Source organism: Cydia pomonella, chromosome 4 (assembly GCF_033807575.1).
Source record: "Cydia pomonella isolate Wapato2018A chromosome 4, ilCydPomo1, whole genome shotgun sequence".
Taxonomy (NCBI): Eukaryota; Metazoa; Arthropoda; class Insecta; order Lepidoptera; family Tortricidae; genus Cydia; species Cydia pomonella.
Genome location: NC_084706.1, coordinates 23,636,548 through 23,655,789, shown reverse-complemented (window position 1 = coordinate 23,655,789; position 19,242 = coordinate 23,636,548). Strand labels below are relative to the sequence as shown.

Here is a 19,242-nt window from a genome sequence, read left to right as displayed (position 1 = left end):
CACGCCAATTGGACTCTACACTAGCGGTTTCCACCGATCCACGGATTGATTAGGTACTAACCACTATACATTTAGACCTTGTTTACATAGACAGAAATTGCAAGCAGGCCTGAATCACTTTATCCTAAAGGTACCATTCAGATTCAGCATTACTTGCAGCACGACATTACTGCCGACTGTTTTGCTGCCGCAAATGCTCTCAATCTGGGCAGCAACATCCATTTCGGAAGTTTTTAAGCCAGCAATACTATTACGCGCTGCAGTCTGCAGCAGACTGCAATGATGCAGCAAAACGTCAAAAAGGTCATTTTATCATGAGTACTTTGAAGTATCATATACAAGTATCAGAAAATATATCAAAATCACAGTTCAGGCATAGGTAGGTTAATAAGTATAATATTGATTCTTTCTACACCTGGTATGGTCTCAGTTCTTACATCCTTGACACGGAACCCATTCTTCCCCAGAACATGAATTAGAGTAAATGTCACAGCACCCTAGACAATAATATTCTTAACGTCCTTGTTTTGTAACAACTTGCGTTGATTTTTTGGATAAAAGTCCGCATACTACAAAAAAATATATATTAATATTTATATTCCATTGTTGTTGCACATGAATTGGGGCAAGTTGTTCCGAGATCGCAACATGCCCCCGAAAAAAGGAAACCACTATCCCCAATCACACATCTTGTAAAGAAATCTAAATATAGGGTAAGTTACTAACGCAAATCACAAATTATAATCGTTATTTACGCATAGTATACTGAAGCTGTAGATAAATTCTTCAATATAAACACTGAAAAACTAAAGGCTAGTCATTAAAATTTGTGAGATGGACCAAAAATGCCAAATACGGAAATATCTGACGAAGTATTTGAACGTCAACTGAGGAACTTTTTATTGAAAAACCCATTATATTCAGTGGATGAATACTTGGAATTAATACTAAAATAACTGTTTGACATTATAGTTTATGTAAAATTGATTTTAGATGACATTTGTTCTAGACTATTATTACTGCTCTTAGTTTTAATGACGATAATTATGAGATATCTACTAGATAGTAAGCATATATTTTCAGTTTTCTGTTTCCTTTGTTTCTTAGTTTTTAATTTCACGGTATTTTGAATTTGTTTTGTTTTTTTGATAGTTATTATTACATTTTATAATCATATGTTTGTATGCCAAATCATTGACGATCATAATATATATACATAAGAATAATTTATACTGCAATTTATCGTTATGAAAATAAATAAATCAAATCAAATTCGACGGAAGTCAAAATAAAATTCCGGACACAAAATATATTTTAATTACTGTTTTAAGTACTAAAACGGTACTCAAACGATTTAACAACATTAAATATACTTGCTCACTTCCAAAAAATATATTTGAGTGGATATTTTCACAAATATTCTACAAGATATTTTCCATATGTCAAACCACTAACGGCACTAACCTATAAAAGAATTCCTTGTCGAACCGTGCAAAGCTGTCTTATTACCTGCGGTAGATCCCAAAGGCCGAAAATAACCCAGCATCCTACAAAGAAAAAAGAAGTTCCACATGCGCCCGAGGGCTGCGGCCTCAATAAGTAACAGTGTTGACATTTGTCATCGCAGTTTTTATTATTTTTGTAAACAGTGTGATATCTTATAGTTTTTCTTATGGTATATCCTATTTTAGCGTAAGTTTTAGTTTTAACACTTTCTTAGTTTTAAGCCTGGGTGGATGCCGACCTCTACACCAGCTACAGGCAGCACGTCTTCACAAGCTGTTCCTTGCAATCAGTGCCACAAATCATTTTCAACAACCCGCGGCCTGAATATTCACATCGGTAAATGCCACAAAACTATAAATCCGTCCAACATCGCTACATGCCCACCCGCCTTAGGACTCCAACCCAGCCCGTCAACACCTCAGCAGAACGTGTACAACTTCCATCTCCACCTCAGCCACCTTAAAAACAACATTCCTATAATTAAAAGAATTCCGCGAGGTGCAAGAATCGCCGTAGCAATCCGGCTAACCGATGTCATCAATACCTGCGTGGAAAGCAATAGCCTAGATTCGTGGGAAAACCTACTTACATTCTCATTTTCGACTCTTCATGCTACTTCAGACAATAACCGACTAACACTTACTCAAAAAATAAAAAACAACTGTGCTCACCCCCTTAATCTCCAGACTCCAATTTATCATCAAAATAACCATCCTTCTCACCGGTCTTGCAACATTCTGAAAAAGACTGTAGAGGGAAAAGTGAGCGATGGTGACCTGAAAGGAGCCGCACGGTTGCTTTTTTCAACCGACGTTCTGTCTGTGGACTCGACTGAAACCCTTTTGGCTCTACGTGACAAACACCCGTCCGCCCCAGCAACACCATACTTCCTAGATCCGCCTACAGAACCCAACGTGTGCCTTCAAGTTCAGGATAAAGACACTATAAATGCAATTCTTTCATTCAAAACAGGTTCTGCAGCGGGTCTCGACGGATTATCTCCGCAACACCTAAAAGATTTGACCTCACACTGCGTCGGCGATACAGGCAAACGCCTCATTATCGCACTTACCAAACTTATTAACCTCATGCTTTCTGGAAAAGTCAACCCCCTCTTTATTCCCATTATTTATGGCGCAAATCTTATAGCCCTCACAAAAAAAGATGGGGGATCAGGCCCATTGCTGTTGGTTCAACATTTCGGCGTTTAACTTCCAAAATTTCCGTCCGACACATACTTTCAAAATTGCAAAAACAATTCGAACCGGTACAACTAGGTTTCGGTACTAAAGGTGGGTGCGAAGCCGCTGTCCATGCCCTCCGCACCTGCCTGATTAATGACCAGTGTGAGGTACTCCTGAAAATTGATGTCAAAAATGCCTTCAACTCGCTTAATAGGGACGCCCTGCTTACAGAAGTCAACAATCACGCTCCAGAACTTTATAACTATTTATTAAATTGCTATGCTAATCCATCAAAATTACTATACAAAAACCACGAACTTTCCTCCGAAGTTGGCTGTCAGCAGGGCGACCCTCTCGGACCAGCCATCTTCAGTTTAGCTATCAATCCAATTGTTCAAAACCTAAATTCAAAATTTAACGTTTGGTATTTAGATGATGGTACCCTAGGAGGCGATGTTAACACTGTACTAGCAGACCTTTCGGAAATAAAAAGTAAATTTATGCTAATTGGCCTGGAATTAAATTTCGAGAAGTGCGAATTATTTTTAAACCGTTGTAATCCCGACATCGTATCAAAATTTCAAGCCATCACCCCTAATATAAAAGTAGTAAACAAGGACTCACTAAACCTCCTAGGGTCACCAATTTTCGAAGAAGCCATTCCCAGCATCATTACAAACGCGATTACTAAATTCAAAAACTGCGCCGATCGCTTGCTCGACGTCAATTCTCATTCCGCTCTGACTATTTTAAAATCCTGCCTTTTTGTACCAAAATTTACTTATTTGCTCCGCTGCTGTCCATTTTGGAAACACCAAAACTCCTTAACACCGATTGACAACCTTATTAGATCTTCCCTAGAATCCATTCTAAATATACAACTTAGCGAGCATTCTTGGAACCAGGCGTCCCTGCCCATCAGATTCGGCGGGCTGGGTACGCGCAAAATCGTCGTCCATGGCACGTCCTCCCTCGTAGGAAAAATATTAAAGGCCTGCACTTTAAACTACGAGACGGCGTGCTTGACGGAGGCCAGAAACGCCTGGCTGACGGCTTGTCCGGGTCAAAATTTACCTTCAAAATTAAACATTCAACGTTGCTGGGACGACACGTTGTGCAAAATTAACTTTGATAAACTACTTTCCAGCTCAGTTGGTCCTACACGCGCGCGGCTCCTCGCAGCTGCAGAACTAGAATCCGGCCAGTGGCTGCATGCCTACCCCTCCCCCCCCACCGGTACATATCTAGAGCCGGATACCCTCCGTTTAGCCGCAAGCCTTAGATTAGGAGTAAAGGTCTGCGCCCCCCACAGATGCCCCTGCGGCGCAACCGTCGACGTGCTTGGACACCACGGCCTTTGTTGTCAATTAAGTGCCGGTCGCCTCTCCAGGCACGCTGCCCTAAACGATATCATCCGCCGATCTCTTGCTACCGTCAACGCGCCGGCTATCCTTGAACCAAACGGCGTTTCGAGGGACGATGGCAAGAGACCGGACGGTATGACCCTGGTCCCATGGAAGATGGGTCGAGTGCTAGTCTGGGACGCCACATGCGTCGATACACTGGCACCGTCCCATCTACCAAGAACTTCGGCCAAGGCTGGGGCAGCTGCCGAGGCGGCTGAAACCAAAAAGGTTTTCAAATATCGAAGTCTCGGCCCCCAATACCACTTTGTGGCGTTTGGAGTCGAGACACTAGGGCCGTGGGGTCCAAGCGCCAAGATACTTTTTAAGGAAATGAGTAAAAGGCTCATAGACTCTACCGGTGACCAGAGAGCTGGCAGCTTTCTCTCGCAGCGCATTAGTATTGCCATTCAGCGAGGGAATGCTGCCAGCATCTTTGGCACAATGCCGCGGGGGCCTTATTTAGATATATTTTAATTTAGATTAGTTTTTACCATTTTGTTTTATTATGTGCTGTATGTTTCCCATTAAATGTAATTTAATCAAATTTACTTTTGTCCACTAGCGATGCACGTTTAACCCTTTTCCAGGCCGCACCAATCTACAAGGTGTTCCAAAAAAAATCAAAATATATTGCAATTAATGCAGCTTTGATGATTCATTTGAAGACAAGTAAAATTTCCTGAAAGTGTAATCTAATTTGAACTTTAAATCGGAATGCTAAAGTTGAAATTCTAATGGCGCGTATGTGGTCAATAAATCGTATTATGTCTGGAAAAAAGTTAAGATGACATCCGTCGGTGCGCAGTGGAGGCTCGTTTAGTCGTTTCACGACGTGTTTACTCAATATTCTTATTTATTTTCCTAGTGAAGTTATATCAATCGGAACAACATACCCCGGTAACTTCTAACCCCGGTCTCCCCTACCTAAATATTATAACAGTGGATTGTGAGTTATTTACGGCCCGATTCGAAGAATGATTAAGACACGTTTAAGATCTTGGAAAGATCGATAACTGAACGATATGTCAAAATTGACGTTTATTTCGATTCCGCTGTGATCCCAATAAGATCTATCTACGATATTTCTAACGTCAAAGTGACATTGATTGCCCGAATCGAGCTGCTTTTGTCAACTATACGACATACAAACGATATCTAAATTAGAACTTATCTAAACCAGAACATATCGTTATCGTATTTCATTCTTCGAATCGGGCCGTTAGTCTTATTAAAAATATTCTTAAAGATACCACTATCTCCATTCACGTATCGGGGCGATCTAAAAACCGTAAAAAGGCAATAAATTGCCTGACTGAAATGGCGTCTGATTGGCAAATCCAATTAGACCGATTAGAGATAGCACTAATTCGGGAGTCGAGAGAAATACGGATTTAATTAGGATTAGGACTTTAGCCAATAGGCGTATTCGGAAACGTGGTACCTGACAGACATTAAGTAACATATAAAACTCCCGTGAGACTCGAACATATTAAAACTAGTGTAAGCTGTAGACCTCGCAAATAGCCATGACCCAGTCATTTTGAAAAACTTCGGGAACGTGGGTAAATATATAAAAAACTAGTAGCTTCGTAAGCTATAGACCTCGCGAATTCCCATGCCTACGTAGTAATTTTAAAAAACTTTCAAAAATTAAATCGGCAACGTAATTCTATACAATTCCAACCTGCTCACCAAATTTCAAGAGAATCACTTTACCTTCTAGGTGCTTCTAGTATTGACCTTAACATTTTTTTTTTTTTTTGGAGGATAGGCAGGCGTTTGACCACGATCACACCTGATGGTAAGTGATGATGCGGTCTATGGTGGAGCACGCTTACCTATGAGATACCTATTTACTCTAGCCTTTGAAGAGATTCAGATTGTACTCATACGGAAACACAGACTCGGGCAGGGCATTCCACTCCTTGGCAGTTCGCATAAGGAATGTTGAAGCGAAACGCTGACACCAGCATCACAACATGAAACATTGAAGTAAACTTAAGTTTACCCTGGTAACCCAAGCCTTTTGGGTTAAGCCCGAAAATGAAATGAACTTTTATTTATATTCAGCGTTTACCCATATACATCTAGATTTACCCAACACTGGGAAGGTAATGTTACAACATCTAACATTACCCAGCTAGTGTTGGTATACCCAGATGTGTACATTGTGTACGGGTAAACGCCGAATAAAGATAATGTTGTTTAAATTTTCGGACTTTACCCAAAAGGCTGGAATAATACTAGTTATACCAGGGTAAACTTCAGTTTAGTTAACCTTCTAATATTACCCATAACATAATTATATACTGTCAAACAAAGATAAGTCAATTTTATATAACCCTCAAATCGTCAATTTTATTGAACCCTCCAAATCCGCGGTTACCACCCATCGAGGCCCCACCACTTGACTGTTTTTTGCGAAAATCCGCGGCTCCACTTGGCTACTTTTCCTGTTTTCGCTGAAGCCACTTGAAGGGTTCAAAATAAAACCAGCCAACATGAAAAAAAACTTCAAATTTTCGTCAGATTACTTTGCTTCATCTTTCGCTCACTTTATCTACGAGAGTGCTCGTGGATAAAGTGCAGTTTTTTGAAGAATAAACTGAGCCTTTGCTCTGGTATGGTGAGAAATAAATATCAAGTACAAAATAATTTTCGAAGTAATAAGTAGTGGGAGGTCTTTACAGGTCCTTAAAAACAATAAATTTAAAAAAAGTAGTGGGAAGTGGAACATTTACAAAGTTTATAGATACTTATATGCATATAACAGTGGACTGCGTGCTATTTAGTTTAAACATATTCTGAAATATAGCGGAAATACCCAAAATGTGAAGTTGCCCTTCCTCCCCCTCCCCCCAACCGCAACACATCCCGAAGTTGGCAACTGTCATTGTTTGACGAGGGCCAGCGCGACATGTAGTCTGATATTACCAATTAAGTGCTGCCCACAGACACGTTTGAATGTAGATATCGCATGTGCGCTATTTGGGTGAAAACTGTTAGATTCAGATCAAGCTAAGTTGGCAGCGATTTTGATAATTCAGCTTGTGCAAGTGTTAAGTAAACGACATATTTTTATAGAAGTTTGGCGTTTAAAATAATACTTGCACTGTTGTCGTCTATGCTGTCGAAATCGCTGCCAACTTATCTTGGTCTGACTCTATGGACCAAAGAGAACCAGACAATGGTTTTGAGCGACGTTTGAATAAAATAGAAGCCGTTTCGACAAATTAATGTAATAAAATAAAATAAATAAAGTTATATTTCAGGCAACACGTACAGTCGTATTCTCATATGAAAATGTATAATTTAGAATGCAAATATTTAAAACGGAAATAAAAGTTGAACAATTAAAATAGTTAATAATTTTACAATTTTTTGATCCCTTTTTGGTGCACGGAAAGCCATTGTCTGACCAAACATTATTGCAACTATTGTTGCGGTACATCTATGTATGTTGTTATTGGAGCGGCATATCAACTACGAGAAGTAAGCAACGCGCGCACGTACCACTGTGAAGAAGGGGTTCTGGCTTCTGCGAAATTTCCTTACCAGTATTTGTCAACCGTTAATTAGAATCGACCATTAACCTCTACAAATTGAACCGTAAACCGTAACGAACGGTTACAGTTTACTGTTCAATTTGTAATGTTTAATGGTCAATTCTAATTAACGTTCAGCCAACACTGCTCCTTACAAAGCGACCCTGTAATTATTATCTTATCTTATCTTCTAATTTCCGGGGGCCCTTGCGGATACACTTCGACCCATAGGAATCTTTTGTGTAGTTGCCCCCTAAGGAAAGACCCATTAGCTACTCAAGAGCCTTTTTGACCATTTCCATTTTTTGACCCTGTAAGTATTACTAACGAGTGTGTTCTTAGATGTCCTCCTTAGCGCTTAGTAAGTTCCCGACATACAAACTCAAAGTATCGGATTCTCCACCTCCGCAGATCTCTTCGTGCGGCGAGTCACTCGTAAAATAAACCCCCCGCTTCATTTTAACTATAATAGCTATTTATAGTATACCTCTTTTTAACTGAAACAAAGGGTAATCTTCAAAATATTCTCATTTGGCATATTTCCGCCATATATGATCCATAAGGAGATTCTAGCGACATCTACCTTAAGATTCATTCACTTCTTAAACAGCTACCGGAGTTACAAGTCATATTAGAAATGGAAACGTTCGCAGACGTTTCTGTTTAATAGAAAATTAACGCGTGATCAATATAAAAATATGTCTGTGTTATCGTTCTGTAACCCAACCACGCTCGTGTCGTTTTCAATGTAATATGTGTCTAAATAAGTTTTGTTTTCAACTTAATCAAGCGACAAACAAGTTAGAATTTAATAAAAGCCGAATACCTTTGTTTCACAGTCGAGTTATCTTTTTGTTTCGGAGAAACTCGTTCTAAACAATGCTGTAGCAATGGGTTTGGCAAAATTGCCCGATTTGGAAACTTTGCTGACAATATTGCCAGTAATATAGTTAGGAATAAATAACATATATAGACATTAGTTATCGAATAACTGTAAAGGTGACGTTTGGTTTTAGACTGCACTAACATTACTGCTGCAGTCGAGTGTAATACTGCAGGAAACGTCGAATTCAATATAAATTTCTCAATACAACGATCTTTTTGTCATATCCTGCAGTAATGCAGTCAACTGCAGCAGTATTTACTGCATTACTGCCGCAAATGTCAAAATCGAAGTCGTTGCCCGGATTTTTGACATTACTACTTTATTGCTTACGGGCAGTAATGTAGCGCTGGAGTACTGCAGCAGTAATTGTAGTGCAGTCTGAAGCTGAATATCAACTGTAAAGATAATAGTTATTTGTTTTGCAAGGGGGCAACGTTGTTATTTCGCGAGGGTGTCAGGCACGGGGGGTTAAGCAAATTTTGCCACCGAGTGAAACACATGTAAAATATCAAACCAAATAAAATCAAATGAAATCCAAATCAACATTATTAAATATTCATCATTCAAAATTATTATTTTAAAGTCAATTCTATTACCAGCTAACATAAGGAAACAACTCAAAATTTTCATTAGATTACTTTGCCACACATGTGGATAAAACGGAACTTTCTCATCAGTTTTTGAACAATCAAGAGAGCCTTTACCAGCTGGTGTGGTGAAAAGTAATTTATCTGTGTATCTACCGGTATACATGACCCGCACGCTCATTGAAATAATGTCCCTAAATGTCCAATACCTATACTAATAATATAAATGCAAAAGTAACTGTATCCGTCTGTCTGTCCGTCTCTCTGTCTGTTACCTCTTCACGCTTTAGCCGCTGAACTGATTTAGATTTTTTGGACCCGGGTACGTCCTTAAACTACGTCCAAAAGAAAGGAATGGGCATTGTGAATGTCATCTCGCTTTGTGTGGTAGGGCACCGCACAGCGGATGTCATTCGAGATCTAGAGCAGAGCCGAATTGGGGAAATACCTTACAGAAAACCGCAGCCAAATAACACTAGACCCTATTCATAGTGTTGTGTTCCTGCCTATGAGTAAGGTTGCCAGAGCTAAACGAGGGTGCGGAGTGTTAGGGTCGGCAACGCGCACGTAACTCGTCCGGAGTTGCAGAACTCGGAAACTGCTTACCATCAGGGGGGCCGTATGCTTGTTTGCCACCGACGTAGTATTAAAAAAAAGACGAAATTTGGTATTGAGGTAGTTTGAGGCCCGAGGAAGGACATCGTAGGGGATAGTGCAAATCCCCATAATTAGCACTGATAAATACTGCGTATATGTCACAACAGTAAACTTTAAAGAAGAAACTTAACACGTAGTAACTTTATTATTTTGAAGACTACTTTCTCCTTTTTTATCTGATAAACTTCTATATATCACATGATTCAATACTTTCAACGCAGTATTATATGTATAATAGGGAATGTTACGCGAAACTCTGCGTAGAGGGCGCACAATCTGAGGGTCTACCGTGAAACAAGAAAATCAAAATTTCGTCATCTAACCTCTCTATCACTCTTGCATATTCGAGCAATGAAGAGGCAGATAACTAAACTTCGATTTTCGCGTTTCCCGGTAGGCCCTTTGTAAACAAACCGCCTTGATGCAGTCATATTTCATTATCTATGAAAACTTGTCAAAAAACAGTTTAAGTTATTCTGTGGTTCACGAAAAGTACTGGTGCCTCACTCTGGCGGCAGAACATTGCAGTAATACTATTATCATCATCATTTCACGCAGACGAAGTCTAAAGCTAATATTAAATATTTTTAGCTTCGAAATGCCATTTTGTTATATCGCTGGCAATATTTCCCGACACGAATACCATCGTCCCACCACTAATCTTATCGTTGATAGCACTTGAGATTATCCCTCTAAAGTCATTCTATATTAAATGGGGGTAGAAACTTCCTAAAATTACCATGACAAAACGCTTGTTTTGTGCTAGGGTTGATAATGGATTATTTTCGAAGGGATTGGGTGTTACGACAATCGCTTACCGAGAACAGGCGAGACGGGTGATATACTTTGTTTTTAGGGTCTCGTAGTCACCTAGAAACCCTTATAGTTTCGCCATGTCCATCTGTCCATCCGTCCGCGGCTTTGCTTCTAGATCGTTAGTGCTAGAAAGCTTCAATTTGGCATGGATACATAAATCATGCATGGCGACAAAACGGTAAAATAAAACAAATGTCTGATACATAAATAATTACCATAAAATTTTCTACAACAAACATATCAAACATTTTCGCTAGGATCAATATTTAAAAAGATACTTAAGCAGGAATGATAATAATAATAAATTTTAAAGTTCACAGGTCCCTATTTTTTAGTTTTTCGTAAATAACTCGTAAACGTTAGCCTATTGCAACTAGACTTTGAAATGTTGCCCCCTCTTCGTATTAAGCATTTCCATACTTATTAAAAAAAAAAAAAAAAAATTTTCAATGTGTTAGCGTTATTCTTATTCATAACTGTTTCAAATTTCAAATCGATAGCTTAAGTGGTTCTCGAGGTATTTAGCGATGTGACAAACAGACAGATAGACAGACAGACGGACGGATGGATGGGCAGAGTCAGCACAGCTTCAGTCTTTGTACTTTTTTGGTACAGAATCCTAAAAATGGCTAATAGAGCAGGCATTCTACGATCATAAAGAATTATTCTATAGCAATAGTTCCTAGTCTTAAACTAAAAATATGTATATTTACAATTGTATTTAAAATATTGACATGTAGTCATTTATTACCAATAAATGAATATAAATGTATCAAAAACATGTCAAAAACGGACAGAATGGCGGACGAATATTTGAAATGTCACCGTATCAAATAATAATTTCGCTTAAAATTTAATTTTCTTCACAAGTGTAACGAAAGTCAGGGATAAGAATATTGTAAACTCGGACCATTAATTAAGTCCAGCCTGCGGCTGTCGTAAAATAATATGAATATAATACCCTCGTTTCCAATATTTCACTTACTTCCCTCGTTGCACTATGTACTATTGGTTCTTCAAACCGGCCAAATCGAGGAAAGACAACACGAACGACGGTCAATCAAATAACGCAATAATCAATCGGTGGCTTGGCAACAATCACTGCCAATTGCATTCTATCACGATGGGTATCACCTAAATTCGATTATTCTCTTTGAGAAATTAAAACAAAAACATGTTTCTAAAATACATTTAACCATTTTATTAGCATTTTTTCTACTCGTCGTCTCTAATGGTTGAATTAAGATTTCGTATACCAAACTGTAATTGTAACTTTTCATGTATTGACTCCCAACTCCACTGTAATATTTTTTTCGATACGCTGTAGTCAACTGTAAAAAAAATACCAATCACGTGCCGCCGCGCTCCCATAAAAAAACTAAACTGGCGCGGTACGCGGGATCACGTGGAGTCGCGCGTTTATGTATTTTGTCTACTGAGATACCAATTTTCATTAATTATTTCGGTTTGATTGTAAAAAGTATTATTTTAGATGACCCATAAAAAAGTATTGTATACAATAGTGATATAATCAAGCTTTTCAATCTCGTACCTCATTTAGGCAACTCAGCAAGCTTCGTTGCCTAAACACGGTACTCGACTGAAAAGCTCTCTATTATATTACGATTGTATAAAATACTATCTCGTACATTTCCTTAATCTACGTAATATATATGAACTAGGCAACATAAATACATTAGCAGATCCTAAAGTAAATTGCATTCGAAGAGAAGGCATAGATATTTAATCATCTTTAGGGTATATTCTTATAGCTGAATCCACTTCTTCTTTGGTTTGATCCTTGTCGCCCCACCCCCAAATATGGTGCGAGCCATCTCCAGTACGTATAACACGCTTCTGAATGACGTCATTAGAGATAGTTTTCAAGTCATAAGCCCAGCCGATCTTTGCAAATAAATTTATGAACGCCGTAGTCAACATAAACGTGCCTCCTCCGAGTTCCGACGTCTTATAATCCCAAGGAAAAGCGTGATGATAGTTATGGTAGTTTTCTCCTAGGATTATCAGAGTGAGAAGACTAATATCTGTAGCCAGCATGTTTTTGTCGTAGGGCCTGTACCCCCATTTGTGAAGAGCGGAGTTAACTAATCCAATGGCGTTGAATACGCAGAAATGATGGAATATCACGGGCCCAAAGATGGCGTTTATCCAGGTCTCGTACCAAAAGTAGACCGGGATAAAAGTGGGGAGGATGAAGCAAATAATCGTGACCAGGATTACGTAATACCTGGAACAATTTAGAAATTTTATTGTAACCACGAACTTGAAACATGCTAAGACAAAACTGTAACTTCATGACAAGCCAATATCTCACACACAGGAATCTGTATTGAGATAATTACCGCTCAACCATTGAGTTGTGATCGATGTAAATGTGTGCGTCGCCCGCATAAACACGAGGGAATCGGCGTGATTTTGAAATCACAGTTCTATCTGAGTGATCCTACCTCTGACTCTGACTCTGACTCAGACTCTGACTTTAACAATATGTTGCGCATTAATCACAACCATAAACCCTCTGAGAGATACTTGAAGCTAGAAGTTCATAGGACGTGCTTAAACAACCCGTGCAGACACTTCTTCAACCTTTCTAAAGCAACCGAGGAGTGATGGTTTGTTGTGCACAATGTCATCTAGTTAATTAGTCAAACACTTACATACATGGTTCTACTACTCAGGAATAACAGTGTTATTATCTTGAAAATCACTGCAAACGAGCAAATCATTCACAATTTAATCATAATTTTGATAATTTTCAGCACGACAGGTCCGGATTTGAATAACAGACCTGGTCTAAGTCTGAGTCGGGGTCCGGATATGGATCTCGTCGGAATCCGGTCAAGTTTTAAATCCGGATCAGTATATTATTCAGTCAGCATGAAGTAAAGAATACGTCAATCGGCCATATTCACTACGTAATGTTCATCCAAATTAATACACCCACTTATTTAAGGGAAGTTTCACATATCATTGAGTATTCCTCATCAGGTCCACTTCATCAAAAGAGTATTAATCTACCTATAATCCCAATCCCTGAACGCAGTTGCCAGAAAGACCTCCAACCGCGAAAAATGGCGAGAAATCGTACGGCAAGCAACATCTGCGCCTGATGTCAGCAGTTGACAACGAGGCTCTACAAAGAGGACAACGGCAAAGAAGATGAAGATAATCCCAATCCCAATCTAGATAGATGGTTTCCTTACTCACTTTTGTTGGAAGCGCAGTATAGGATTAGCTTCAACGTCGCTAAGGTCCAGCCCCTTGCTCTTGCGCTCGAACTCCGGATGTTTATCCATCATCACCCAACCGACGTGGGAGAAGAAAAAGCCACGTGTAGCGTTGTGCGGGTCAGCGTCTGTGTCCACATACTTGTGGTGCATACGGTGGTCGCGCACCCAATTTATCACCGAGTACTAAAAACACATCGGTTTCCTCATGTTACACAGTGTATAGCATGCTTTAACATAGTATAAACAATAAATTTTTGTAAACAATATCGTAAATAAGTAAGTAAGTAATCATTTATTATCAGATTGTGCATGTTAGATGTTACAATAGTGTGATATAATAGTAAGTGCCACAATCAACCGGTTTATGGTATATATTGTACTTATTCTTAAAATATAATAATGACAAAACAATTCAAATAAACTTGAAAATTAAATAATTGTCAAAAGTACAAAACAAATATAAAATCTAAGATTACATTCCAAAGACAATTTCTTATTTAATTTTAATCTACTTCTTGGGACTACTAATGCTTTATGTGTGACCGTGCGCTTTCCAATGTTACATTTATGATCAAAAAATTCCAAATTGTATTTTACGAATTTACACATTTCTGAGATATATAAGCTCGGAACTGTCAGTATTCCATTTTTTTAAGAACGGCTGCATGACTCTGACCACTTGAGGCCTGCTATAGCCCTCACGCATTTTTTTGTGCTATGAAAGCATTTGTGCCACTTCCCTATAATACTATTCCATAGCGCCATCCAGAAGCAACATAGCCATGATAAACAAATAGCGCGGTCTTGTCTGAAGTGCTACACTTCAGTTTTTTACGGCTTATTTTAAGCTTCTGGAAGCTCAAAATAAAAGCTGATAAGTGATATGAATGGCGTAAGAATATCAAAAGAAAAGAACATGGACATAACGTAGCTAAAAGGGTGGATTACGGAAATATAAAACGGATTTAATTGTGTGCCAATAAAAACTACCAACAACGTTTTAGGTGCAAAAAAGAGAGTCGTAAATCTGGTTTTACTTAACTTTTTTTTTTTGTTTTTTTTCTTTTTTATTATAAAACTGATCGGCGATTGGAATGCGCTCCTGCCCTCGAATACAGAGGGCGGGAGCGCATTCCATTCTTTTCTTTTATTTTTTATTGTCTTACCTCGAGAGCACTAGTGTGAAAGATCATAAGAATGAGTTGAAGAGGCCATTTAGCCTTGTAGGCCCTGTGGCTCCAGAGCCGGTGGGCTCCCGCTCCAACGCCCAAAACTGACGTCACATACAAGAAGATGGCTGTGGAATAACATTTTTTTTTTTTTTTATTTACTGGCATTCCAATAAATATACATATTTTCCTAACATTCAGTATGTCCCGTATTTTGTCGAGGAGCAACATATTGCCTTGAATGACGTCTCACCCATCTTGCATTTTTTTTGTGGGGTAAAATGTACCGGTTCAGCCGCTTATAACTGCACTCGTATAAAAGTATATTTAATAATAAAATAAAAATCAAAAAGGGAAAAATAAAATGTTATCCTATTTAAGTAGGTACATGCGTTTCTAACTGATATCTTTGAAGTCGGTACCAAGTCACATTTAGAAGGTATAACTTTGGTGCATTTGATAAGGATACGGCTATATGTAGGGGGAATCTGGGAGATTTGCCCAGGTGGGAGACTTGAACCATTATATAAAGAAAAGTGTCAAAAACAAAATATTTATGTGTTAGCATGCATGTGTCATGTCCAGATATATATCTTTCGGTGATATTGGAATGCTGGTAAAATAAATAATAAGATTTTGGCACTTGGTTCAAGTCTCCCACCTGGTCAATTTCCTTTCTCCCTACGGTGGCTTCAATTCCATACAATGGAAGTGAGCGAACAGACAGAAATGGTAAGGCCAGTCCCACGGTGTGGGTTTGGTTCGGTCCTCAACCAGAGGACTTGATTTCAAAATACTCGTATAAAGGAATTGAATGACCATCTACAAGGCTCAAGCTTTTTACCTACATCTCAAATTCCATGAAAATCGGTTCAGTTGTTTAGCCGTAAAAAGGTGACACAGAGTAATTTTTATGGCTGCTCTACACAGCGCTGGACCAGCGAAATAGCCATGCGATGGTTATCGCTCCTTTACACGATGGTCCAGCGCCGGACCAGCGAGATGGCCATGCGATGGTTGAGAGCACACACTATGGAATGAGCCACGACGTGTAGATGCGTACGCACCATCCCTGGCCCAACACCGATGTGCGGACGAAAAACCGACATCATGGCTATCCCATCGCCATCCCGCCACGCTATAAGCCATCCGACACCACTACCCTCTCTACACGCTAGCCCATCTTAGTGGGCCAGTTCGATGGCCCATCGTGTAGAGGAGCCATTGCGTTTATAATATTAGTACAGATATATTGTGCTTTTAGAATAGAATAAAATAGAATTATTTTATTCGTAAGCACAAACAAGACAAATTACATAATAATTATAACAAAAACAGAAAGTATAAAGTGCCACGAAACGGCCTCATCTCATCATGTTGCTGCTGGCTTCCAGCGCTGATCTTTCGATGTGTTTTCTGAAAGGAAAAAATATGTGTCGCTTTCTCCTTCTAACTATTGACCATGGATCCAAAAATTTGAGAAAAATCATAAAACAAAAACTTAACAAGTACTTTCAATGAAAACTACAGCGAACAATCTGGACCGATCACCAGAAAATCTTCTTTAAAGTAGTAAAAAGCCGTTCAAAACGCTGCGAAGGTACTCCCTTATGCTTGTAATGTACATTATACTTACTAATAGCCCCCGTTTAGCTTATTCTGACAGAATGGTAACTACGGAACCCTCATCATCATCCCGTCCTAGCCGGTTTCGGCCTCGGCGACTGATGTTGTACTGGCTAGTGAGAGCGACGATCATGAGCTCTCAGGTGGCTGACGTAGCCTATTTTTGCAGTAAATGTACGGCCACACTCACCACAAGTCAGCACCCCTCCGACAAAATTGTAGCTTATGACCACAGGTGGTCGGACCTTTAGCTCGTCACGCTTCGCGTCGAGTTCCACTCGCCTCTGCTCTTCAAAGGCTTGCACTTTTGTACTCACTGAAAGTGCGAGTCTCCCAGTGCGATGGTTCAATGTCACATCCCCTACGGAACCCTACACTGAGCATGGCCCGAAGACATGCTCTTTTTTACGTTGTAGGGAATTCTGTCGCTAACTTAGATGGACTACACATAGGAATACTTACTAAATAACTTCGTTTGCCATTTCGCCGACACCAGGAACAGGTAGCCTACATACGGCCCGGATGTATACAGCAGAAGACCAGGGAGGATCATATGCCACAGGTAGTTCCACTTGGTGTCCCCGGCTTGCTGGACTGGCATCTTTGCCAGGGCCACGTCCTCCGTCTCCGCGTCATGCTCGAACAGCACACCATTCGCGGCAGTCTCTTGAGGAGCCATTCTTTCAAGTAGTCAGTTACTATAATCTTAAACAAAAATAACTCTCATCATTTTATGGTCTTCATCGGAGCTTTCACCTTCGACACCTTTTTTTTAAGACATTTGTTCTTTTTTAAAACTTAGAAATTATAAGAAAACAAAAGACAGCGCGCCGCGTGAAACTTCCGACGTATACACGATGTAACACGAGGAACACGAAAGATTTTAACCACGCACTTCTGAGGCCAAAAAGGAGGAAAAAAAAATATTTTTAACTAGAGTTTAAGTAAATTTCGCCAAAAAAAAATTTGCAAAGGTTACTTGTCACTTTTTGTGATCAATATTGCAAAGGTTACTTGTCACTTTTTGTGATCAATATTGCAAAGGTTACTTGTCACTTTTTGTGATCAATATTGCAAAGGTTACTTGTCACTTTTTGTGATCAATATTGCAAAGGTTACTTGTCACTTTTTGTGATCAATATATATCAATAAGGATATTTCGTTTAGACTACGCTCCATAATGGCATCATCGCCATCAAAAAGGCGTTTTGCACTAAGTTACAAGACGATGTTTTTTAAGGTACAAATGGAACCCTTATGGTGCGACTCTGTCCGTCCGTCCGTCTGTCTGTCTGTCTGTCTGTCTGAATGTCTGTATGTCTGTATACCTGTATGTCTGGCTGTCTGTCTGTCTGTCTGTCACATCGCTAAATATCTCGAGAACCACTTAAGCTATCGATTTGAAATTTGGAATAGTTATGAACTACCCTAACCCGGACACATTCAAAGTATTTTTTTTTTATTAAGTACGGAAAATGCCCAATATGAAGAGGAGGCAAAATTTCAAGGTCTAGTGACTACCTATGTCAAGTGGGGTATCATTTGAAAGAGCTCAAATTGTACATTCGAAAATCTTTCGGTTTCCTCATGTTACACCGTGTATTATGGACGTCGCGCGGGGCTTTACCTTTTATCTGAATTACTCTGAAAATATACTTCTATTTAAAATTTTACTCGTAAGATTCCTTAACTATATCACTGAATATTTCATACTTAATATACTGCTATAGTATGCAGGGCTACGTTATTCAACTGAATAAATGAAAATTAGACTTGGTTTCAAGATTTTTTTGTATACAGCTAACTTGAACCTTTTAAAACCTTAAAAAGGCTAGCCTTTTACGATTTTTAATCAAAGGCAAATGCCATGAAAAAAACTTGATATATATGTATAACTAGACTATATTTGTAGACCCTATTAGACCTAAGGGTCTTTGGGCCTTAGTTTCCGTGTGTTTTTGTAATGGCATTTTTTTTAATCAAAAATCGTAATAATAATAAAAAATTAAAATTTCTTATAAACGGTTAAAGTTACTAAACATCAACGTCCTGGTTATTTATAACCGCACTCACCAGGGATATGCAGTCTCTGAAACCCACTAAGTTCAACCTATCGGCTTATATACGCGACACACCAGGAACGATTTCTCAGCGATACCATATGAAGGCACAAACTCACAAATGCACGGGTTAGGTATCTCACTTTACTGCCAAGACATTAATGAATAAACTTTTTCTATAGAAGCGACACTCCTCCGCAAAAATGCGTGGATTTCCATGTAATTATGCAACAAACACCCAAACGTATCATCTGCGTCGGCAAAATAGCAGTTTAATTTCATAATTTTTAGATTTTTTTCACAGTACAGTCAGCGTCAAACACTTTGCAGCAGTCAAAGTGGCCAAATAGTTCGGTACACCATACCAATTATATATTATATGGTGTACCGAACTATTTGGGTATTTTGGTTGCTACACTTGCTACAAAGTATTTGACGCTGACTGTACACTGTGTCATACAGAGCTTCTTCTGTAATAATAATATTGGTATGGTTTTTAAAAGACATATCTTTATTGTACAAACGTAATAGTTAAAACCGGCCAAGAGC

At 39.0% G+C, this 19,242-nt stretch overlaps 2 protein-coding genes across 5 annotated transcripts; one reads left to right on the top strand and one right to left on the bottom strand.

Annotated features, from left to right (window-relative positions):
* Positions 1–1,617: 1,617 nt before the first annotated feature.
* LOC133517297 (uncharacterized) lies at positions 1,618–4,625 on the top strand. Of its 3 annotated transcripts, none has more exons than XM_061850544.1 (2): positions 1,618–1,692; positions 3,838–4,625. In XM_061850544.1, exons 1-2 carry the CDS (start codon positions 1,673–1,675, stop codon positions 4,568–4,570), a joined length of 753 nt encoding a protein of 250 aa, XP_061706528.1. In that variant the 5' UTR covers positions 1,618–1,672; the 3' UTR covers positions 4,571–4,625. The 3 variants fall into 3 exon arrangements, 1 of the variants encoding a protein (XP_061706528.1); XR_009799352.1 differs by lacking the exon at positions 1,618–1,692 and adding an exon at positions 1,703–3,626 and having other exon boundaries at positions 3,838–4,475; XR_009799353.1 differs by lacking the exon at positions 1,618–1,692 and adding an exon at positions 1,704–1,842 and having other exon boundaries at positions 3,838–4,475.
* Positions 4,626–11,787: 7,162 nt separating this feature from the next.
* On the bottom strand, positions 11,788–18,953 carry LOC133517305 (acyl-CoA Delta-9 desaturase-like). Of its 2 annotated transcripts, none has more exons than XM_061850554.1 (5): positions 18,707–18,953; positions 17,096–17,338; positions 15,005–15,135; positions 13,816–14,021; positions 11,788–12,835 (listed from the first exon to the last, which is right to left on the bottom strand). In XM_061850554.1, the coding sequence occupies exons 2-5, from the start codon at positions 17,310–17,312 to the stop codon at positions 12,331–12,333; spliced, it is 1,059 nt and encodes a 352-aa protein (XP_061706538.1). In that variant the 5' UTR covers positions 17,313–17,338; positions 18,707–18,953; the 3' UTR covers positions 11,788–12,330. The 2 variants fall into 2 exon arrangements, with proteins under 2 accessions (XP_061706538.1, XP_061706539.1); XM_061850555.1 differs by lacking the exon at positions 18,707–18,953 and adding an exon at positions 18,261–18,279.
* Positions 18,954–19,242: the final 289 nt, after the last annotated feature.